This window comes from Oncorhynchus clarkii, chromosome 10 (assembly GCF_045791955.1).
Source record: "Oncorhynchus clarkii lewisi isolate Uvic-CL-2024 chromosome 10, UVic_Ocla_1.0, whole genome shotgun sequence".
NCBI classification, from domain to species: Eukaryota; Metazoa; Chordata; class Actinopteri; order Salmoniformes; family Salmonidae; genus Oncorhynchus; species Oncorhynchus clarkii.
In genome coordinates, this window is record NC_092156.1 from 6,353,436 (window position 1) to 6,378,966 (window position 25,531).

At 46.3% G+C, this 25,531-nt stretch overlaps 1 protein-coding gene across 1 annotated transcript in view; it reads right to left on the minus strand.

Annotated features, from left to right (window-relative positions):
- Nucleotides 1-25,531, minus strand: part of LOC139417959 (E3 ubiquitin-protein ligase RNF43-like) — a 223,348-nt gene that overhangs the window by 84,791 nt on the left and 113,026 nt on the right. The window contains exon 2 of the mRNA XM_071166984.1: nt 5,308-5,430. Within this exon, the coding sequence (XP_071023085.1) occupies nt 5,308-5,430 (123 nt within the window). The remainder of the gene's footprint in view (nt 1-5,307; nt 5,431-25,531) is intronic.

A 25,531-nucleotide genomic window follows, 5' to 3' on the forward strand; every position in this document is an offset into this window, starting at 1 on the left:
ACATTTATTTGATCATTTACAAAATATTGATAGACATGAACAGTCGTGAGAAATAAAGGTGAGATATAATGTATTTATTTATTGAACCATGAGTGAGCAGGACGCCATCGATTCATATAATTTGTAACACTCATCTCCCGTCCAAATGTTTGAAAAAAACAAACAATACAAAGTAACAAAGTGTGATGTCACATCACGTAAAAGTTACCCACTTGACGTCAGTCACCCACTTGGCTTCAGTCACCCACTTGGCTTCAGTCACCCACATGGCTTCAGTCACCCACTTGGATTCAGTCACCCACTTGGATTCAGTCACCCACTTGGCTTCAGTCACCCACTTGGATTCAGTCACCCACTTGGCTTCAGTCACCCACTAGGCTTCAGTCACCCACTAGGCTTCAGTCACCCACTAGGCTTCAGTCACCCACTTGGCTTCAGTCACCCACTAGGCTTCAGTCACCCACTAGGTGTCAGTCACCCACTAGTCTTCAGTCACCCACTTGGTGTCAGTCACCCACTTGGCTTCAGTCACCCACTTGGCTTCAGTCACCCACATGGCTTCAGTCACCCACTTGGCTTCAGTCACCCACTTGGCTTCAGTCACCCACTTGGCTTCAGTCACCCACTTGGCGTCAGTCACCCACTTGGATTCAGTCACCCACTTGGATTCAGTCACCCACTTGGCTTCAGTCACCCACTAGGCTTCAGTCACCCACTAGGCTTCAGTCACCCACTAGGCTTCAGTCACCCACTAGGCTTCAGTTACCCACTTGGTTTCAGTCACCCACTAGGCTTCAGTCACCCACTTGGTGTCAGTCACCCACTAGGCTTCAGTTACCCACTTGGCTTCAGTCACCCACTTGGCTTCAGTCACCCACTTGGCTTCAGTCACCCACATGGCTTCAGTCACCCACTTGGCTTCAGTCACCCACTTGGCTTCAGTCACCCACTTGGCTTCAGTCACCCACTAGGCTTCAGTCACCCACTAGGCTTCAGTCACCCACTAGGCTTCAGTCACCCACTTGGTGTCAGTCACCCACTAGGCTTCAGTCACCCACTAGGCTTCAGTCACCCACTTGGTGTCAGTCACCCACTTGGTGTCAGTCACCCACTTGGCTTCAGTCACCCACTAGGTGTCAGTCACCCACTAGGCGTCAGTCACCCACTAGGTGTCAGTCACCCACTTGGCTTCAGTCACCCACTAGGTGTCAGTCACCCACTAGGCTTCAGTCACCCACTAGGTGTCAGTCACCCACTAGGCTTCAGTCACCCACTAGGCTTCAGTCACCCACTTGGCTTCAGTCACCCACTAGGCTTCAGTCACCCACTTGGCTTCAGTCACCCACTTGGCTTCAGTCACCCACTAGGAGTCAGTCACCCACTAGGCTTCAGTCACCCACTAGGCTTCAGTCACCCACTTGGCATCAGTCACCCACTAGGCTTCAGTCACCCACTTGGCATCAGTCACCCACTAGGCAGAGAGGGGTCCTGGGACGGACAGCACACACTGGGCAGAGAGGGGTCCTGGGATGGACAGCACACACTGGGCAGAGAGGGGTCCTGGGATGGAGAGCACACACTGGGCAGAGAGGGGTCCTGGGATGGACAGCACACACTGCTTCATACAGTGCTGGATTATGGGTAACCTCGTTGAAGAGGAGATCCGGGAAAGGAAGGGGAAATGTTTGTTAAATGGGAAGTGAATTTAATTTTGTTTTATTTTTATGTTCTGAGTTACGATGCTATCAATTTGTTTACGTGGTGATCTACTCAATCTACAATGTGTTTTCTGGTATTTCTCAAGTACTCAGTTTAAAATATGCCATATTTGGTTGTGCATTTTTTGGTGATACTTTTCAAATGATTGTATTTGGAATGTGTGGGGCCTGAAACGAACAAGTGACTGACAGTACGTTGGGTCTGTCTTCACAGGCTTCACAGCGTATCCCTCTTCTTTGCCTTGGGAAAGCTGCTGAGGGGGTTGCCTTGGGAAAGCTCCTGAGGGGGTTGCCTTGGGAAAGCTGCTGAGGGGGTTGCCTTGGGAAAGCTGCTGAGGGGGTTGCCTTGGGAAAGCTGCTGAGGGGGTTGCCTTGGGAAAGCTGCTGAGGGGATTGCCTTGGGAAAGCTGCTGAGGGGGTTGCCTTGGGAAAGCTGCTGAGGGGGTTGCCTTGGGAAAGCTGCTGAGGGGGTTGCCTTGGGAAAGCTCCTGAGGGGGTTGCCTTGGGAAAGCTCCTGAGGGGGTTGCCTTGGGAAAGCTGCTGAGGGGGTTGCCTTGGGAAAGCTGCTGAGGGGGTTGCCTTGGGAAAGCTGCTGAGGGGGTTGCCTTGGGAAAGCTGCTGAGGGGGTTGCCTTGGGAAAGCTGCTGAGGGGATTGCCTTGGGAAAGCTGCTGAGGGGGTTGCCTTGGGAAAGCTGCTGAGGGGGTTGCCTTGGGAAAGCTGCTGAGGGGATTGCCTTGGGAAAGCTGCTGAGGGGGTTGCTGGGAAGCTGTGCAGACAGTATGTGACAGTATGTGTTGAATTTTTCTAAAACATCTATCATTACTGCTTGATGATAGTGGAAAGACAAAAGGAGATGGAAACTAAAAAAATACTAGACTCAATGTCGGGATGGTAGAACAGTAACCATGGTGACTATCAGGTGTGTTACATAAAAAATACTAGACTCAATGTCGGGATGGTATAACAGTAACCATAGTGACTATCAGGTGTGTTACATAAAAAAATACTAGACTCAATGTAGGGATGGTATAACAGTAACCATAGTGACTATCAGGTGTGTTACATAAAAAAATACTAGACTCAATGTAGGGATGGTATAACAGTAACCATAGTGACTATCAGGTGTGTTACATAAAAAAAATACTAGACTCAATGTAGGGATGGTATAACAGTAACCATAGTGACTATCAGGTGTGTTACATAAAAAAATACTAGACTCAATGTAGGGATGGTATAACAGTAACCATAGTGACTATCAGGTGTGTTACATAAAAAAATACTAGACTCAATGTCGGGATGGTATAACAGTAACCATAGTGACTATCAGGTGTGTTACATAAAAAAATACTAGACTCAATGTAGGGATGGTATAACAGTAACCATAGTGACTATCAGGTGTGTTACATAAAAAAATACTAGACTCAATGTAGGGATGGTATAACAGTAACCATAGTGACTATCAGGTGTGTTACATAAAAAATACCATTCACAAGTCAAAGCAGCTCTCAGTTACAGCCACCGTGTCAGCCTCATCAAAACCTCTGATACTTATGGTCAGCACTGACCCACGGTTAATGATGGTACACCATCCGTGCTCAGGAATAACTTCCTGGCAAGACCCATCAAATGTTCATCCCAATTGATAAAGCAACTTCGCTCGAAATGTGCACTGCACACGCGTGTGACATTATGGTAATTATCGGTGCTGCCTGTCCACCCGAAATGAGAAGCAGCTACTGCTGTCGGATGTCGTCATTTTTCGGGAATACGTTAATTTAACACTATGGCATCAAGTCACAACACAGTGTGGGTTTTTTTTTCCCCCAGCATGTTGCTAAGTAACTTGCTGGGTAACAGTCACAACATAGACGTTACCAGTATCGTTCAGACAAATTCAGCTGCAGATAATTTTACGGTTTGTAAACAAATAGGTATGATTTGGGTTTTAACGTATGACATAATTTAAATTAGTTAAGATTATAAAACGCTACCATTGTTATATAATTCTGCTTTAATATCCAAGTGATGGACAAGGGGGAGGGGACCAGTAACAACAAAGGCCCAGATACAGTCATTTATCATACTTGGGTCAACCTACTATGAAGTGGTTTCATCCAAATATCATCCAATCAGCTGTCTAGTACTATGGCAACATAAAAACAGAATGCGTACCCCTTGAGGTTCCCAGGACCAAGTTTGAGAAATGCTGGTTTACAGCATTTTATAGTTCTGACAGAGTACCCAGACAACAGGACTATATACCCACATCTGATCTCAAAACATATCTGCTACCACTGAGGGAGAGAGGGGGGCCTCTCTCGCTCCAGACTACACCAAAAGGCCTTTGTTCAAGGGCCCCTCTGTATAAGGGGGAGAACTTGATGTGTTTAAGGGACAACACAGTGTAGACATTAAAGCTTGATTCAAAGTTTTTTTTGTCAGTCTGCAGTGACTCAGTTATTCCTACACTTATGTTTTTGCAGAACAATTAAGTACGGGGTCCTGGTTACGACCAGTGATAGCTGTGACCTTAGCACGGGGTCCTGGTTACTACCAGTGATAGCTGTGACCTTAGCACGGGGTCCTGGTTACGACCAGTGATAGCTGTGACCTCAGCCAGGGGTCTTGGTTACTACCAGTGATAGCTGTGACCTTAGCACGGGGTCCTGGGTATAACCAGGGATAGCTGTGACCTTAGCACGGGGTCCTGGTTACGACCAGTGATAGCTGTGACCTTAGCACGGGGTCCTGGTTACGACCAGGGATAGCTGTGACCTTAGCCTGGGGTCCTGGGTATGACCAGTGATAGCTGTGACCTCAGCGCCTCACATCCAGCGCCAGGAAGCAGGAGGATCTCTTAGCTGGATCTACTGTAGGAGTGGACAGTAGACCAGGGGGAACGATTTATTTGGATCTACTGTAGGAGTGGACAGTAGACCAGGGGGAAAGATTTAGCCGGATCTACTGTAGGAGTGGACAGTAGACCAGGGGGAAAGATTTAGCTGGATCTACTGTAGGAGTGGACAGTAGACCAGGGGAAAGATTTAGCCGGATCTACTGTAGGAGTGGACAGTAGACCAGGGGAAAGATTTAGCCGGATCTACTGTAGGAGTGGACAGTAGACCAGGGGAAAGATTTAGCCGGATCTACTGTAGGAGTGGACAGTAGGCCAGGGGAAAAGATTTAGCCGGATCTACTGTAGGAGTGGACAGTAGACCAGGGGAAAGATTTAGCTGGATCTACTGTAGGAGTGGACAGTAGGCCAGGGGAAAAGATTTATCTGTGTCTGACTCTCCTCCATTAAAATGGATAGGGTCATCTTTAACGACCAAGATACGTACAATACACAATCAGAAACAAATAGCAGACAATCGGTGTACGCTACACAGAACATGTCATAATGTTTCCGTCCTATGTCTGGCAGTAGGTTACTGAGCCTCACAGAGTCTTAGGGGAGGACAGATATGGCCCGGCGAAGACAGCCCTTCACTTGGACAAGATATTTATTTAACTATTCAACTGAATCACTGCCACCACTCAAACCGTCCATAGTTTGTCCACAGTATGCATGTGTACAATGGTCTTACCTTGTGGAGCAGGGGCAGACACTGAGGCACCTTGCGCTCCGGGCTCTCCAGCTTGACGATGCTGATGAAGTCTGACTCCTGGCGCTCATCTTCACTGGTGTTGCACAGGGACAGAGGGTGGGACTGGAGAGGAGAGAGAGAAAGCAGGGGTTTAGAGCCAACCCAGACATTTAAACAAAGCAGGCGAAGCCAACCAGACATTTAACCAAACCAGGGGTTTAGAACCAAACCAGACGTTTAGAACCAAACCAGGGGTTTAGAACCAAACCAGCGGTTTAGAACCAAACCAGACATTTAACCAAACCAGGGGTTTAGAACCAAACCAGGGGTTTAGAACCAAACCAGACGTTTAACCAAACCAGGGGTTTAGAACCGAGCCAGGGGTTTAGAACCGAGCCAGGGGTTTAGAACCAAACCAGATGTTTAACCAGACCAGGGGTTTAGAACCAACACAGACATTTAACCAAACCAGGAGTTAAAACCAAAACAGACGTTTAACCAAACCAGGGGTTTAGAATCAACCCAGACATTTAACCAAACCAGACGTTTAGAACCAAACCAGACGTTTAACTAAACCAGGGGTTTAGAACCAAACCAGACATTTAACCAAACCAGGGGTTTAGAACCAAATCAGACGTTTAACCAAACCAGGGGTTTAGAACCAAACCAGACGTTTAGAACCAAACCAGGGGTTTAGAACCAAACCAGCGGTTTAGAACCAAACCAGACATTTAACCAAACCAGGGGTTTAGAACCAAACCAGGGGTTTAGAACCAAACCAGACGTTTAACCAAACCAGGGGTTTAGAACCGAGCCAGGGGTTTAGAACCAAACCAGATGTTTAACCAGACCAGGGGTTTAGAACCAACACAGACATTTAACCAAACCAGGAGTTAAAACCAAAACAGACGTTTAACCAAACCAGGGGTTTAGAACCAACCCAGACATTTAACCAAACCAGACGTTTAGAACCAAACCAGACGTTTAACTAAACCAGGGGTTTAGAACCAAACCATACATTTAACCAAACCAGGGGTTTAGAACCAAATCAGACGTTTAACCAAACCAGGGGTTTAGAACCGAGCCAGGGGTTTAGAACCAAACCAGACAGAGGGGGAACCAAACCAGCTGTGATTTTAGAACCAACCCAAATATTTAACCAAACCAGGAGTTAGATCCAAAACAGACAGAGGGGGAACCAAACCAGCTGTGATTTTACCATGTTGCAAATTGGAATAGGTAGCAAAATAAGTGGTTGTGGTTATATCATGTCAGTCAGCTTTGCTTTGCTGTGACCAGCATACATACAGTAGCATAGGCCTATTGGTTTTTGTAAAGGACAGTATGAAGACATCAACAGAGCAGGTGTCGCTCATTTAACACAAAACACAGCTCTGGTGGTGAGGGCAGGCAACAACACATCCGCCACACTGATCCTCAACACGGGGGCCCCTCAGGGTTGTGTGCTTAGTCCCCACCTGTAGTCCCTGTTCACCCACAACTGCGTGGCCAAGTACGACTCCAACACCATCATTAAGTTTGTTGACGACACAACAGTGGTAGGCCTGATCACTGACAACAAGGAGACAGCCTATAGGGAGGAGGTCCGAGACCTGGCAGACAACAACCTCTCCCTCAATGTGAGCAAGACAAAGGAGCTGATTGTGGACTACAGGAAAAGGACGGCCGAACAGGCCCCCATTCACAATGACGAGGCTGTAGTGGACCGGGTCGAGAATTTCTATTCCTTGGTGTCCACATCGCCAACAAAACATCATGATCCAAACACAACAAGACAGTCGTGAAGAGGGCACGACAGCGCTTTTTCCCACTCAGGAGAAGATTTGGCATGGGTCCTCAGATCCTCAAAAAGTTCTACAGCTGCACCATCGAGAGATTTATTTTAAACTGCAAAACCCTTACGCAACGTGTATGGTTGATCTACTGCTCTTCCTGTAGTCCCTTATCAAAGACTACAGTAAGAGTAGATTACAGTAGAGAAGACTACAGTAAGAGTAGATTACAGTAGAGAAGACTACAGTAAGAGAAGGCGGTAGTAGGTAATGCTACAGAAAGAGAAGACTACAGTAGATAATACTACATAAAGAGAAGAATACAGTAAGAGTAGACTACAGAAAGAGAAGTATACAGCAAACGTGGACTACAGTAGAGAAGACTACAGAAAGAGAAGACTACAGAAAGAGAAGTACACAGTAAGAGAAGACTACAGTAGAGAAGACTACAGTAAGAGTAGACTACAGTAGATAATACTATAGAAAGAGAAGTAGACAGTAAGAGAAGACTACAGTAGAGAAGACTACAGTAGATAATACTATAGAAAGAGAAGTACACAGTAAGAGAAGACTACAGTAGATAATACTACAGTAGTTAAATACTACAGTAGATAAGACTGCAGTAGAGAATACTAAAGTAGAGAAGACTACAGTAGATAATACTACAGAAAGAGAAGTACACAGTAAGAGAAGACTACAGTAGATAATACTACAGTAGTTAAATACTACAGTAGAGAAGACTGCAGTAGAGAATACTACAGTAGAGAAGACTACAGTAGAGAAGACTACAGTAAGAGAAGACTACAGTAGAGAAGACTACAGTAGTGAAGACTACAGTAGATAATACTACAGTAGTTAAATACTACAGTAGAGAAGACTACAGTAGAGAAGACTGCAGTAGAGAATACTATAGTAGAGAATACTATAGTAAGAGAAGACTGCAGTAGAGAAGACTACATTAAGAGAAGACTACAGTAGAGAAGACTATAGTAGAGAAGACTATAGTAGAGAAGACTACAGTAGATAATACTACAGTAGAGAATAATATAGTAGAGAAGACTATAGTAGAGAAGACTACAGTAGAGAATACTACAGTAGAGAATACTACAGTAGAGAATACTACAGTAAGAGAAGACTACAGAAAGAGAAGACTACAGTAGAGAAGACTACAGTAAGAGAAGACTACAGTAGATAATACCCTATTCCCTATATAGTGCACTACTATAGCACCCTATTCCCTATATAGTATACTACTATAGCACCCTATTCCCTATATAGTGCACTACTATAGCACCCTATTCCCTATATAGTGCACTACTATAGAACCCTATTCCCTATATAGTGCACTACTATAGCACCCTATTCCCTATATAGTGCTCTACTATAGCACCCTATTCCCTATATAGTGCTCTACTATAGCACCCTATTCCCTATATAGTGCACCACTTTTGATTAGGGCCCATAGGGGTCAAAAATAGTGCACTATAGGGGACGAAGCTAAAGTTTGGCCTTCAGATACAGCTGGGTCGTCCCCAAAACACAACACTAATAGGGGCTAAATCAGAGGTCAGGCGTTGTGTTTACAGCTCTCCCAGAGAAAACACTGTTAAACTGGATGTGAACTAAGTATTTACAGAGACCGACTGGGAGAGATGTTATTGTAAACAGAGGACAGAGTGTAGTCACAGCACACAGCTGGAGACGCGTACACACACGCGTCACACACACACACACACGCACATGTAGGGTCATATCCGCCCCCCCACCAAAATACCTTACCCAACCTGCTGTAGCTATGACAGATTGATAGAGGCTGCTAATGTCCAGCAGGCCCAGTCTGATTGTTCTGTCCAGCAGGCCCAGTCTGAGGGTTCTGTCCAGCAGGCCCAGTCTGATTGTTCTGTCCAGCAGGCCCAGTCTGATTGTTCTGTCCAGCAGGCCCAGTCTGAGTGTTCTGTCCAGCAGGCCCAGTCTGAGGGTTCTGTCCAGCAGGCCCAGTCTGAGGGTTCTGTCCAGCAAGCCCAGTCTGATTGTTCTGTCCAGCAGGCCCAGTCTGATTGTTCTGTCCAGCAGGCCCAGTCTGAGGGTTCTGTCCAGCAGGCCCAGTCTGAGTGTTCTGTCCAGCAGGCCCAGTCTGAGGGTTCTGTCCAGCAGGCCCAGTCTGAGGGTTCTGTCCAGCAAGCCCAGTCTGATTGTTCTGTCCAGCAGGCCCAGTCTGATTGTTCTGTCCAGCAGGCCCAGTCTGAGTGTCCTGTCTCTGTCTGGCCTTGTCCAGGCTTGCCCTGAGACATGGCTGTGTTCCTATGGCGCCATAGGACTCTGGTCTACAGCCAATAGAAGTCTGTAGATCCATGTCTGAGGACAAGGCCCTGGGTTCTGCCACGCTAACTCTGGAGCTACGTTACGGAGCCTGGCAGCTGCTTTCCCAATCTACATTACCTAGGCCCAAATTAGAGAGCCACAGTGGAACAATACAAGTCCAAAAATGTAAAATGACAACTACTGCTCTGCCGTCCACATCACCACGCCTTGACATAGTACAGGCTGAGGAACAATATACCTATTCAGGCTTTTAGCTTTTGCATGCCGCATTCAAGACAACTGGGAACTCTAGGAAATACGAGGTCAAATCATGACGTCGGTGATCTTCCCGTGGGAAAGTCAGAGCTCTAGAAAGAGTCCCGAGTTCACGAGTTGGAATTCTGAGTTGGACGACCATTTAAAAAACTATTTTTTCCCAGTCTGAGAAACAACAGCAACAACAACAACAACAACAAAAACCCGTCAGAGTTCCCAGGTGTTTTCGAACACGGCATTAATCCGGTTTCACTCGCTCTACTTGGATCTGTTTTATTGTATTGTCTATTACATACGATCAATGTAACCCACTGGTACCATGTTCACATGTAACACAACACTTAGCAATGTAACACAATGAAACACAACCTAGCAATGTGGAAGTTGTGGAATTACTGGTATAAAACTACTGACATCAAAATCTGTCTATGATCTGTCTATAATATGTCTATAATCTGTCTATGATCTGTCTATAATCGGTCTATAATCTGTATATAATCTGTCTATAATCTGTATATAATCTGTCTATAATCTGTATATAATCTGTCTATGATCTGTCTATGATCTGTCTATGATCTGTCTATAATCTGTATATAATCTGTCTATAATCTGTATATAATCTGTCTATGATCTGTCTATGATCTGTGTATGATCTGTCTATAATCGGTCTATAATCTGTATATAATCTGTCTATAATCTGTCTATAATCTGTATATAATCTGTCTATGATCTGTCTATGATCTGTCCACAATATTTCACTTTCCTTGTACTGTCTGTATCCAATGCTTGCCAACTTCTCCAACCTAGGCCTGCCTGCATTGAAGATTGTAACATGTTGTTGTTCGTGACAGTGCCTATGTTTTGCATTGCTTACAAGACTAGGCATTATATTCTTTTTTAAACATGCCCTCACTTCACTTACAATCAACTGACTGTGAACAGTGTCCAGATACCACTATTTGTACCCTTTTCCAGTTAGTAGGAGTCTGGTGCTAGGCTATAAACAGCATCATACACAGGCAGACAGACAGACTGAAACCTCTTCATTTGGTTTTTGTACGGGCTTGAGAAAAAGTGGGCCTGGGAACCAAAATCACTGAGTCTCTATTTCACAGGGACTAGAAACCACAGAGCGCACAAACAGTTCTCTGCTCTGTTAACAATGGTCACTCCTCCTCCTCCCTCTCTTCCTCCCTCCTTCCCTCTCCTCCTCCTCCTCCTCCTCCTCCTCCCTCTCCTCCCTCTCCTCCTCCTCCTCCTCCTCCCTCCCTCTCCTCCTACTCCTCCCTCTCCTCCTCCTCCCTCCCCTCCTCCTCCTCCTCCTCCCTCTCCTCCTCCTCCTCCTCCTCCCTCTCCTCCCTCTCCTCCTCCTCCTCCTCCTCCCTCCCTCTCCTCCTCCTCCTCCCTCTCCTCCTCCTCCCTCCCTCCCCTCCTCCTCCTCCTCCTCCTCCTCCTCCTCCTCCCCTCCCTCCCCCTCCCTACTCGTCCCTCCCTCCCTCCCTCCCTCCCTCCCTCCCTCCCTCTCCTCCTCCTCCTCCTCCGTCCCTCCCTCTCCTCCTCCTCCTCCTCCTCCTCCTCCTCCTCCCTCCCTCTCCTCCTCCTCCCTCCCCCCCCCTCCTCCTCCTCCTCCTCCTCCCTCTCCTCCTCCCTCCTCCTCCTCCTCTTCCTCCCTCCTCCTCCCTCCCTCCCTCCCTCCCTCCTCCTCCTCCTCCCTCCTCCTCCTCCTCCCTCCCTCCCTCCCTCCCTCCCTCCCTCCCTCCCTCCCTCCCTCCCTCCTCCTCCTCCCTCTCTCTCCTCCTCCTCCCTCCCTCCCTCCCTCCTCCTCCTCCCTCTCTCTCCTCCCTCCCTCCCTCTCTCTCCTCCTCCTCCCCTCCTCCTCCCTCCCTCCCTCCCTCCCTCCCTCCCTCCCTCTCCTCCCCTCCTCCTCCTCCCTCCCTCCCTCTCCTCCTCCTCCTCCTCCTCCCTCCCTCCCTCCCTCTCCTCCTCCTCCTCCTTCTCCTTCTCCTTCTCCTCCTCCTCCTCCTCCCTCTCCTCCATCTACATCTGTTTACAAAGCTGGGGAGATCTTCTATTCTCGTCCTTCTTCTTCTCTCCATTCCTTTGTAGCCACGATTAAAGACATTCCTATTCAGCTCAAAGTCTGACTGCCCCAAAAATACTCCAAGGCAAGAATCTAACAGGCTGAAAAACAAACAGACCAGCAGAAAAACATGGAAAATAAATAGTAGCTATGGTGAGAAGTCAATAATTTCTTCCCCCTCTATGCCCAGTGGGTCTTCTTTTATCATGTGCCAATAATCGGCAGCACCGCGACTAAGGAACTCTGACAGCATGGACAGCGCCATTGAGGCTATCTTCATTTTGAAGTAGTTAATTAGTCTTCTTCTTCATTGGTTGATTGCTCACAACTCATAGGAATCCACACCCAATTGACTACTTTAAAATGGTGGAAGCCCTCAAAGGCAATGTCCATGTTGAAAAGGGTTATATGCATGATGAGTCCTGTACCTATCTATTTTATATTTTTGTTGACCAAAGTCAAAACTCTTTCATTGACACAAAAAATGTCTAATTTCATGGGCTTATTTTAGTGGACAGATTTTTGGGCTGAGTAAAACCTCTCGCTTCGTCTCTTCCTCTCTGGTCAGGGTGAGTCAAGAGAGAGATGAGAGACGAGACAGAGAAACAAAGACAGAGAGAGACAGAGACAGAGAGAGAGAAAAAAACTTGACAAAGTACAGGCTCAGTGAGCACAGCCTTGCCATTGAGAAGGGTAGACACAGGAAAACCTGGCTCCATGTAAAGGACAGGCTGTGCAACCACTGTACAACAACAGAACCTGGCTCCATGTAGAGGACAGGCTGTGCAACCACTGCACAACAACAGAACCTGGCTCCATGTAGAGGACAGGCTGTGCAACCACTGCACAACAACAGAACCTGGCTCCATGTAGAGGACAGGCTGTGCAACCACTGTACAACAACAGAACCTGGCTCCATGTAGAGGACAGGCTGTGCAACCACTGCACAACAACAGAACCTGGCTCCATGTAGAGGACAGGCTGTGCAACCACTGTACAACAACAGAACCTGGCTCCATGTAGAGGACAGGCTGTGCAACCACTGCACAACAACAGAACCTGGCTCCATGTAGAGGACAGGCTGTGCAACCACTGCACAACAACAGAACCTGTCTCCCTGTAGAGGAAAGGCTGTGCAACCACTGCACAACAACAGAACCTGGCTCCATGTAGAGGAAAGGCTGTGCAACCACTGCACAACAACAGAACCTGTCTCCCTGTAGAGGAAAGGCTGTGCAACCACTGCACAACAACAGAACCTGTCTCCCTGTAGAGGAAAGGCTGTGCAACCACTGCACAACAACAGAACCTGTCTCCCTGTAGAGGAAAGGCTGTGCAACCACTGCACAACAACAGAACCTGTCTCCCTGTAGAGGAAAGGCTGTGCAACCACTGCACAACAACAGAACCTGTCTCCCTGTAGAGGAAAGGCTGTGCAACCACTGCACAACAACAGAACCTGTCTCCCTGTAGAGGAAAGGCTGTGCAACCACTGCACAACAACAGAACCTGTCTCCCTGTAGAGGAAAGGCTGTGCAACCACTGCACAACAACAGAACCTGTCTCCCTGTAGAGGAAAGGCTGTGCAACCACTGCACCACAGCAGAACCTGTCTCCCTGTAGAGGAAAGGCTGTGCAACCACTGCACCACAGCAGAACCTGTCTCCCTGTAGAGGAAAGGCTGTGCAACCACTGCACAACAACAGAACCTGTCTCCCTGTAGAGGAAAGGCTGTGCAACCACTGCACCACAGCAGAACCTGTCTCCCTGTAAAGGAAAGGCTGTGCAACCACTGCACCACAGCAGAACCTGTCTCCCTGTAAAGGAAAGGCTGTGCAACCACTGCACCACAGCAGAACCTGTCTCCCTGTAGAGGAAAGGCTGTGCAACCACTGCACAACAACAGAACCTGTCTCCCTGTAGAGGAAAGGCTGTGCAACCACTGCACAACAACAGAACCTGTCTCCCTGTAAAGGAAAGGCTGTGCAACCACTGCACAACAACAGAACCTGTCTCCCTGTAGAGGAAAGGCTGTGCAACCACTGCACCACAGCAGAACCTGTCTCCCTGTAAAGGAAAGGCTGTGCAACCACTGCACCACAGCAGAACCTGTCTCCCTGTAGAGGAAAGGCTGTGCAACCACTGCACAACAACAGAACCTGTCTCCCTGTAGAGGAAAGGCTGTGCAACCACTGCACAACAACAGAACCTGTCTCCCTGTAAAGGAAAGGCTGTGCAACCACTGCACCACAGCAGAACCTGTCTCCCTGTAAAGGAAAGGCTGTGCAACCACTGCACCACAGCAGAACCTGTCTCCCTGTAGAGGAAAGGCTGTGCAACCACTGTACAACAACAGAACCTGTCTCCCTGTAGAGGAAAGGCTGTGCAACCACTGCACCACAGCAGAACCTGAGACGGAGCTGCATTTCCTGATAAAAATGTAAAAAATATCAAAACAATTAGAGAGTGTCATTTCCCCAAATATGAAACCCTTATTCAAGGTTTCAAAGACCTCTCTGTTGAGAGAAGGCTACCTGTCCTGTTGGGGGAGGACGCAGAGAGCTGTGGGTTGGAAGCACACTACATTGCTGCCTGCCATAAGATGAGGGACAGTGTCTGACAGACCAATCCATCTGCACATGTCCTCTACTGTATGGTTATTGTTATTGTTGAATGTATGGTTATTTTGACACTTGGTTATTGTTGTTACTGTTGTCCCGTTGACAATTTTGATTCTCATTTTTATTTTTATATCGGAAATATCCAAAATGAGCTTTGGCAATATGTACATTGTTATGTCATGCCAATAAAGCAAATTGAATTGAATTGAAAATTGAGAGAGAGAGAAAGAGAGAGATTAGACCCAATGTCTCTCTTACATGGTCATACATTGGGCAGGAGGTTAGGAAGTGCAGCTCAGTTTCCACCTCATTTTGTGGGCAGTGTGCACATAGCCTGTCTTCTCTTGAGAGCCATGTCTGCCTACGGCGGCCTTTCTCAATAGCAAGGCTATGCTCACTGAGTCTGTACATAGTCAAAGCTTTCCTTAATTTTGGGTCAGTCACAGTGGTCAGGTATTCTGCCGCTGTGTACTCTCTGTGTAGGGCCAAATAGCATTCTAGTTTGCTCTGTTTTTTTGTTAATTCTTTCCAATATGTCAAGTAATTATCTTTTTGTTTTCTCATGATTTGGTTGGGTCTAATTGTGCTGCTGTCCTGGGGCTCTGTAGGGTGTGTTTGTGTTTGTGAACAGAGCCCCAGGACCAGCTTGCTTAGGGGACTCTTCTCCAGGTTCATCTCTCTGTAGGTGATGGCTTTGTTATGGAAGGTTTGGGAATTGCTTCCTTTTAGGTGGTTATAGAATTTAACGGCTCTTTTCTGGATTTTGATAATTAGTGGGTATCGGCCTAATTCTGCTCTGCATGCATTATTTGGTGTTCTACGTTGTACACAGAGGATATTTTTGCAGAATTCTGCGTGCAGAGTCTCAATTTGGTGTTTGTCCCATTTTGTGAAGTCTTGGTTGGTGAGCGGACCCCAGACCTCACAACCATAAAGGGCAATGGGCTCTATGACTGATTCAAGTATTTTTAGCCAAATCCTAATTGGTATGTTGAAATTTATGTTCCTTTTGATGGCATAGAATGCCCTTCTTGCCTTGTCTCTCAGATCGTTCACAGCTTTGTGGAAGTTACCTGTGGCGCTGATGTTTAGGCCAAGGTATGTATAGTTTTTTGTGTGCTCTAGGGCAACAGTGTCTAGATGGAATTTGTATTTGTGGTCCTGGTGACTGGACCTTTTTTGGAACACCGTTATTTTGGTCTTACTGAGATTTACTGTCAGGGCCCAGGTCTGACAGAATCTGTGCATAAGATCTAGGTGCTGCTGTAGGCCCTCCTTGGTTGGTGACAGAAGCACCAGATCATCAGCAAACAGCAGACATTTGACTTCGGATTCTAGTAGGGTGAGGCCGGGTGCTGCAGACTTTTCTAGTGCCCGCGCCAATTCGTTGATATATATGTTGAAGAGGGTGGGGCTTAAGCTGCATCCCTGTCTAACCCCACGGCCCTGTGTGAAGAAATGTGTGTGTTTTTTGCCAATTTTAACCACACACTTGTTGTTTGTGTACATGGATTTTATAATGTCGTATGTTTTACCCCCAACACCACTTTCCATCAGTTTGTATAGCAGACCCTCATGCCAAATTGAGTCAAATGCTTTTTTGAAATCAACAAAGCATGAGAAGACTTTGCCTTTGTTTTGGTTTGTTTGGTTGTCAATTAGGGTATGCAGGGTGAATACATGGTCTGTTGTACGGTAATTTGGTAAAAAGCCACTTTGACATTTGCTCAGTACATTGTTTTCATTGAGGAAATGTACGAGTCTGCTGTTAATGATAATGCAGAGGATTTTCCCATGGTTACTGTTGACACACTCTCTCTCTCGCACTCGCTCTCCCTCTCTCGCACTCGCTCTCCCTCTCTCGCACTTGCTCTCCCTCTCTCGCACTCGCTCTCCCTCTCTCGCACTCGCTCTCCCTCTCTCGCACTCGCTCTCCCTCTCTCGCACTCGCTCTCCCTCTCTCTCTCCTCAGGGCTTCAACTCAGGGCCAACAGGTCTGTCTCATGTTCTCCAGCTCAGGGAGTCAGTAGGAGTCTGAGGTGATTAGACAAGTACAAACAGCAACACTTCCTCTGAACCGTGTGAACTTCCTGTCCCCGTCAGAGATCTGTGTCAACAACAACGGGACGGTTCGTGGGGAAAAGATGAGTTCGACGGCCGCCTGTCTGATACAGACCGCCTATCATTAGCGTGGGTATGAGAGTTTTAGAGTGTGTGTGTGTGTGTGTGTGTGTGTGTGTGTGTGTGTGTGTGTGCATGCATCGGAGTGAGTGTGTACGGAAGTCTGGGATTGTGTGAATGTGTGTGTGCGCGAAGCACTTCCGCAACACATTATATTTTACAATGAACTACTTCCTCCACTAACAGAACTACTTCCTCCACTAACAGAACTACTTCCTCCACTAACAGAACTACTTCCTCCACTAACAGAACTATTTCCTCCTCTAACAGAAGAGAACTACTTCCTCCACTAACATAACTATTTCCTCCACTAACAGAACAATTTCCTCTACTAACAGAACTACTTCCTCCACTAACAGAACTATTTCCTCCACTAACAGAACTACTTCCTCCACTAACATAACTACTTCCTACACTAACAGAACTACTTCCTCCACTAACAGAACTACTTCCTCCACTAACAGAAGATAACTACTTCCTCCTCTAACAGAAGAGAACTACTTCCTCCTCTAACAGAAGAGAAGAGAACTACTTCCTCCTCTAACAGAAGAGAAGAGAACTACTTCCTCCTCTAATAGAAGGGAACTACTTCCTCCACTACTCTTTGGTCTGCGTCAGCCAGCTGTACCCTATTGCGTGATTGTATTTATGTTAATAAAGGATGTGAAACAATGTGAATGTTTACTGGCTGTACATATTGTACACAGGCCTACAGTCGTTCATATGGGCAGGGATGTTTACATTTCAGTCATTTAACAGACTCTCTTATCCAGAGACACTACAGTACTGAGTCATTTAACAGACTCTCTTATCCAGAGACACTACAGTAGTGAATCATTTAACAGACTCTCTGATCCAGAGCCACTACAGTACTGAGTCATTTAACAGACTCTCTGATCCAGAGCCACTACAGTAGTGAGTCATTTAGGAGACTCTCTGATCCAGAGCCACTACAGTAGTGAGTCATTTAACGGACTCTCTGATCCAGAGCCACTACAGTAGTGAGTCATTTAACAGACTCTCTGATCCAGAGCCACTACAGTAGTGAGTCATTTAGGAGACTCTCTGATCCAGAGCCACTACAGTAGTGAGTCATTTAACAGACTCTCTGATCCAGAGACATTACAGTAGTGAGTCATTTAAAAGACTCTCTTATCCAGAGACACTACAGTAGTGAGTCATTTAACAGACTCTCTGATCCAGAGCCACTACAGTACTGAGTCATTTAACAGACTCTCTTATCCAGAGACACTACAGTAGTGAGTCATTTAACAGACTCTCTTATCCAGAGATACTTACAGTAGTGAATCATTTAACAGACTCTCTGATCCAGAGCCACTACAGTACTGAGTCATTTAACAGACTCTCTGATCCAGAGACACTACAGTACTGAGTCATTTAACATACTCTCTTATCCAGAGCCACTACAGTAGTGAGTCATTTAACAGACTCTCTTATCCAGAGATACTTACAGTAGTGAATCATTTAACAGACTCTCTTATCCAGAGACACTACAGTACTGAGTCATTACCAGACTCTCTTCTCCAGAGACACAACAGTAGTGAATCATTTAACACTCTCTGATCCAGAGACTATAGACTAGTGTGTAGACCTCCCTATAGACTAGTGTGTAGACCTCCCTATAGACTAGTGTGTAGACCTCCCTATAGACTAGTGTGTAGACCTCCCTATAGACTAGTGTGTAGACCTCCCTATAGACTAGTGTGTAGGCCTCCCTATAGACTAGTGTGTAGACCTCCCTATAGACTAGTGTGTAGACCTCCCTATAGACTAGTGTGTAGACCTCCCTATAGACTAGTGTGTAGACCTCCCTATAGACTAGTGTGTAGACCTCCCTATAGACTAGTGTGTAGACCTCCCTATAGACTAGTGTGTAGGCCTCCCTATAGACTAGTGTGTAGACCTCCCTATAGACTAGTGTGTAGACCTCCCTATAGACTAGTGTGTAGACCTCCCTATAGACTAGTGTGTAGGCCTCCCTATAGACTAGTGTGTAGACCTCCCTATAGACTAGTGTGTAGACCTCCCTATAGACTAGTGTGTAGACCTCCCTATAGACTAGTGTGTAGGCCTCCCTATAGACTAGTGTGTAGACCTCCCTATAGACTAGTGTGTAGACCTCCCTATAGACTAGTGTGTAGACCTCCCTATAGACTAGTGTGTAGACCTCCCTATAGACTAGTGATCAACACCCAACAGTATTTTCCTTTCCATTATTGAGGACATTTAGAATGACAAAATGAACATGCCACTATTGAAATAAAAAAAACGTAGATCTATATTGTCGTTAGACCCAAACGTGTCTCTCCTCGCTGATGTCAATGAATGAACGGTGGGCGATCGAATTGCACTTGATTGAATTTTTTAATGATGTCAATAGCAAAAATAGGTTATAAATGTATGGCAAAAAAAATTGACGAGTTTCAGAAGAAAGTTCTTTGTTTCTGGTCATTTTGAGCCTGTAATCGAACACACAAATGCTGATGCTCCAGATACTCAACTAGTCTGGAGAAGGCCAGTTTTATTGCTTCTTTAATCAGAACAACAGTTTTCAGCTGTGCTAACATAATTCTAAAAAGGTTTTCTAAATGATCAATTAGCCTTTTAAAATTATAAACTTGGATTAGCTAACACAACGTGCCATTGGAACACAGGAGTGATGGTTGCTGATAATGGACCTCTGGACGCCTATGTAGATATTCCATTAAATAATCTGCCATTTCCAGCTACAATAGTCATTTACAACATTAACAATGACTACACTGTATTTCAGAGAGATCAGATTTCTATTGGATAGACAGCTAGGTACACACACACACACACACACACGCACGCACACGCGCACACACACACACACACTTGGGAAACCTATATTCTAATTCTCAGACTATAACTTGACACATTTTATTCAATAAAAACAAAGTTCTATTTCATGATCCATAACATTAAGGTGAAAATGCTCCAGAACGAGCCTGAAAGAAAGGTAATGAATGATTGGTGTGACCTTGACTCCAACCAAAAGCACTCTCCCTGGGTTTGCAATGCAGTGCACCTGGTAAAGTCCAATCAGATTACAGACTGATACCAGGAAGTCCTGACTGAGGAAAACTGCACTTGTTTTTAGTTATTCTACAGAACCATCTGGTAAATTGGGTCTCGACTCTCTCCTCACAGGCCCTTTTCGTCTCCTTCCAAATGCTTCAGGAACAGTAAGATTGCCGCTTTAGCCCTGTCAAGAGGCCCGGCCTGTGTATGAGCCAGACAGACAGACATACAGCCATCCAGCCAGCCAGACAGACATACAGCCATCCAGCCAGCCAGCCAGCCAGACAGACAGCCAGCCAGACATACAGCCATCCAGCCAAGACAGCCAGCCAGCCATCCAGCCAAGACAGCCAGCCAGCCATCCAGCCAAGACAGCCAGACAGCCAGACAGCCAGACAGCCAGACAGACAGACAGACAGACAGACAGACAGACCTAAATCTGCCAGGGAGCTTTATTGAATTATGACCAAGCTCTGTCCTGGAAGCTACTAGCATTAGAGGAAAGAGGAGTAGAGTGAACGAATGAAAGCAGACGGGGAACTTGAACGTTAACTATCATGTGGCAAAAAGAAGAATGCCCAAAGAATGACAGACTGATGTGTAAAGGTTAAGGTCAATAACAATGAGTGTTAACAGCAAGGTGAGTGTTAACAGCAAGGTGAGTGTTTACAGTTTTAACAGCAAGGTGAGTGTTAACAGTAAGGTGAGTGTTAACAGTAAGGTGAGTGTTAACAGCAAGGTGAGTGTTAACAGCAAGGTGAGTGTTTACAGCAAGGTGAGTGTTAACAGCAAGGTGAGTGTTTACCGCAAGGTGAGTGTTTACCGCAAGGTGAGTGTTTACCGCAAGGTGAGTGTTAACAGCAAGGTGAGTGTTAACAGCAAGGTGAGTGTTAACAGCAAGGTGAGTGTTAACAGCAATGTGAGTGTTAACAGCAAGGTGAGTGTTAACAGCAAGGTGAGTGTTAACAGCAAGGTGAGTGTTAACAGCAAGGTGAGTGTTTACAGCAAGGTGAGTGTTAACAGCAAGGTGAGTGTTAACAGCAAGGTGAGTGTTAACAGCAAGGTGAGTGTTAACAGCAAGGTGAGTGTTTACCGCAAGGTGAGTGTTTACAGCAAGGTGAGTGTTTACAGCAAGGTGAGTGTTTACAGCAAGGTGAGTGTTAACAGCAAGGTGAGTGTTTACAGTGTTAACAGCAAGGTGAGTGTTAACAGCAAGGTGAGTGTTTACAGCAAGGTGAGTGTTTACAGCAAGGTGAGTGTTAACAGGAAGGTGAGTGTTTACAGTGTTAACAGCAAGGTGAGTGTTAACAGCAAGGTGAGTGTTAACAGCAAGGTGAGTGTTTACAGTGTTAACAGCAAGGTGAGTGTTAACAGCAAGGTGAGTGTTAACAGCAAGGTGAGTGTTTACAGTGTTAACAGCAAGGTGAGTGTTAACAGCAAGGTGAGTGTTAACAGCAAGGGGAGTGTTAACAGCAAGGTGAGTGTTAACAGCAAGGTGAGTGTTAACAGCAAGGTGAGTGTTAACAGCAAGGTGAGTGTTAACAGCAAGGCGAGTGTTTACCGCAAGGTGAGTGTTTACAGCAAGGTGAGTGTTAACAGCAAGGTGAGTGTTAACAGCAAGGTGAGTGTTAACAGAAAGGTGAGTGTTAACAGCAAGGTGAGTGTTAACAGCAAGGTGAGTGTTTACAGCAAGGTGAGTGTTAACAGCAAGGTGAGTGTTAACAGCAAGGTGAGTGTTAACAGCAAGGTGAGTGTTTACAGCAAGGTGAGTGTTAACAGCAAGGTGAGTGTTTACCGCAAGGTGAGTGTTTACAGCAAGGTGAGTATTTACAGCAAGGTGAGTGTTTACAGCAAGGTGAGTGTTTACAGCAAGGTGAGTGTTAACAGCAAGGTGAGTGTTAACAGCAAGGTGAGTGTTAACAGCAAGGTGAGTGTTTACAGCAAGGTGAGTGTTTACAGCAAGGTGAGTGTTTACAGCAAAGTGAGTGTTTACAGCAAGGTGAGTGTTTACAGCAAGGTGAGTGTTTACAGCAAGGTGAGTGTTTACAGCAAGGTGAGTGTTAACAGCAAGGTGAGTGTTAACAGCAAGGTGAGTGTTAACAGCAAGGTGAGTGTTAACAGCAAGGTGAGTGTTTACCGCAAGGTGAGTGTTTACAGCAAGGTGAGTGTTTACAGCAAGGTGAGTGTTTACAGCAAGGTGAGTGTTTACAGCAAGGTGAGTGTTAACAGCAAGGTGAGTGTTTACAGTGTTAACAGCAAGGTGAGTGTTAACAGCAAGGTGAGTGTTTACAGCAAGGTGAGTGTTTACAGCAAGGTGAGTGTTTACAGCAAGGTGAGTGTTAACAGCAAGGTGAGTGTTTACAGTGTTAACAGCAAGGTGAGTGTTAACAGCAAGGTGAGTGTTTACAGCAAGGTGAGTGTTTACAGCAAGGTGAGTGTTAACAGCAAGGTGAGTGTTTACAGCAAGGTGAGTGTTAACAGCAAGGTGAGTGTTTACAGTGTTAACAGCAAGGTGAGTGTTAACAGCAAGGTGAGTGTTTACAGTGTTAACAGCAAGGTGAGTGTTAACAGCAAGGTGAGTGTTAACAGTAAGGTGAGTGTTAACAGCAGGGTGAGTGTTTACAGTGTTAACAGCAAGGTGAGTGTTTACAGCAAGGTGAGTGTTTACAGCAAGGTGAGTGTTAACAGCAAGGTGAGTGTTAACAGCAAGGTGAGTGTTAACAGCAAGGTGAGTGTTAACAGCAAGGTGAGTGTTTACCGCAAGGTGAGTGTTTACCGCAAGGTGAGTGTTTACAGCAAGGTGATTGTTTACAGCAAGGTGAGTGTTTACAGCAAGGTGAGTGTTAACAGCAAGGTGAGTGTTTACAGTGTTAACAGCAAGGTGAGTGTTAACAGCAAGGTGAGTGTTTACAGCAAGGTGAGTGTTTACAGCAAGGTGAGTGTTAACAGCAAGGTGAGTGTTTACAGCAAGGTGAGTGTTAACAGCAAGGTGAGTGTTTACAGTGTTAACAGCAAGGTGAGTGTTAACAGCAAGGTGAGTGTTAACAGCAAGGTGAGTGTTTACAGTGTTAACAGCAAGGTGAGTGTTAACAGCAAGGTGAGTGTTAACAGTAAGGTGAGTGTTTACAGCAAGGTGAGTGTTAACAGCAAGGTGAGTGTTAACAGCAGGGTGAGTGTTTACAGTGTTAACAGCAAGGTGAGTGTGAGATGTTCTGATGGTTTCTTCATTAAATTAAAACACACATAACTCTACGACCTCTGGCTTGCATCTATGGGACCAGTTGTGTTATTTCACATGATGGAAAGACACTACAGGCTCTCTAAGCCCTAAGTACCCAGCCGGCAATCTGAGGGACCACTGCATTAATGAGGAGAGAGACGGGTGCAGTTAACAAGAGAGCCCAGCAGGGGGTGCAGTGTTCCATCCAATTTCCACAGCCTGGACTCCCGAGCACTGAGAAGGACTGGAAGACCAGGGACGGACACGCATTACTGCACCCCTGACCTGCCTGTGTGACAAACACGCATTACTGCACCACGGACCAGCCTGTGTGACAAACACGCATTACTAAACCCCTGACCTGCCTGTGTCCCTTGCTTAAAATGGGGCACAACACCCCTCCTACACACACATACACATACACTCGTACAATCAGTAGCATAACCAAACACTCCGATTGGCCTGAGAGTAGAGCTTGGCTACCTGACCCGAATCCAACAGGCCCAACGTTATACATCGGGTTAGGTACGGGTAGGGTCTGTTTTTCCATCAATAGCTAGGGTACGGGTAGGGTCTGTTATTCCATCAATAGCTAGGGTACGGGTAGGGTCTGTTTTTCCATCAATAGCTAGGGTACGGGTAGGGTCTGTTATTTCATCAATAGTTAGGGTACAGGTAGGGTCTGTTATTTCATCAATAGCTAGGGTACAGGCAAAGCCTGTTTATCCATCAATAGCTAGGGTACGGGTAAAGCCTGTGTATCCATCAATAGCTAGGGTAAGAGCAGGGCCTGTTTTTCCATCAATAGCTAGGGTACGGGTAGGGTATGTTATTTCATCAATAGCTAGGGTACAGGCAAAGCCTGTTTATCCATCAATAGCTAGGGTATGGGTAAAGCCTGTTTAACCATCAATAGCTAGGGTACAGGCAAAGCCTGTTTATCCATCAATAGCTAGGGTAAGAGCAGGGCCTGTTTTTCCATCAATAGCTAGGGTACGGGTAAATCCTGTTTTTCCATCAATAGCTTGGGTACGGGTAAAGCCTGTTTTTCCATCAATGGCTAGAGTACGGGTAGGGTCTGTTATTCCATCAATAGCTAGGGTACGGGTAGGGTCTGTTTTTCCATCAATAGCTAGGGTACGGGTAGGGTCTGTTATTTCATCAATAGCTAGGGTACAGGTAGGGTCTGTTATTTCATCAATAGTTAGGGTACAGGTAGGGTCTGTTATTCCATCAATAGCTAGGGTACGGGTAAAGCCTGTTATTCCATCAATAGCTAGGGTAAAAGCAGGGCTCAGGTATCACTAAATTGATCACTAACATTTTGAAACTGAGCCATTTGCTCGAGCTCTGCTGCTCAGGACAGTCATATCTGACTAAGATCATAACATGGTGTCAGAAGTACCTCGTCAAATATAAGACAGGAGAGATTACTTCACAGAAAATAATGTTACTTGAGTTCTGCCGGAGTTTAGAGTGACGAAAAGTAGCCAACAGCTGACTGCTCTCTCATGTCTCTTGGTTTCGTCGAGCAGAGCCAAAGATGTGTGTAAATGTTCCTCTCTATGGTTCCTCCATTCATCGGCCAATGGGATTCCTATCTCCTCCTTTCCCTAATATCTCTGGCAGAGCAGCCCCGAGCGGAGCCGTTGCTATGGATACACAGACTCAAAGCTGCAATGAGCAGAGTGCATACAGAGCGAGCTGCCCGCATACACAGGGAGATCTAGTGACGGACGGACAGAGAGCAGCAGCTAATGGATTAACTAAAGTAGGATGTTATTTCTGATGTCGGCGTTCGGGGGCCGGTAGTGTCACAGGGACGGACAGGCCTCGGGGTTAAATGTCATGCCCGTGCAGGGCTCTAGCAAAGAGGGGTAAGATAGTCGTCGCCCCCCCCCCCCCCCCCCCCCCTTATAGGTTAGATTTCTTTCTCCTAAGAAACACGTATCCCCCAGCTCCTACATCAACACCTCAGATCTCTCATCTATGGTGTCTGACAAGCAATCTGGCTTGAGACACAAACAACAGGAAGTGATAGAGTAAGCGATAGAGTTGATCGGTCACGAGGATGTCTGTCCTGTACGATATGAGCAAGATAAGAGCATCCTGAGAGACACTCAACAGCACTGCAACCTCTAACCAGGAAGTAAAACATGAATGCCACAGCAAAATGACCATGTTCCATCTCTATTGGCTATTTGTGTCCAGTGTCACAATGCCTTCAATACAAGCAACAAGTGGGTCAGTCCCATGCATATCGTCACAGAGACAGTTTGGAGACTATGACCTGTGTCCTCCCCTTCTCAGTTCTTCCACAGGTTTAGCATCTCTGCCACACACACACACACGAAAACACAAGAACACACAAGCTCCACTCCATCACCCCCAGGACCACATTATCAATTTCAAAGCTCTAGGTTAACATAAACACAGCGCTTCCCTGTCAACACAAGTTGCAGGCTCAGTGACCCATGTGTTTGTTAGTGTTTCACTGATCCCTCTTTTCCTAGAGACTGGGGCCACAGCACAGAAAGTCCTCCAGGCTTCCTCTGCCCTCCCTCTCTGCTGCCCCTTATTAGTCATCTCTCTCTCTCTCGCTCTCTGCCTCTCTCTCTCTCTCTCTCTGCCTCTCTCTCTCTGCCTCTCTCTCTCTCACTGCCTCGCTCTCCGCCTCTCTCTCTCT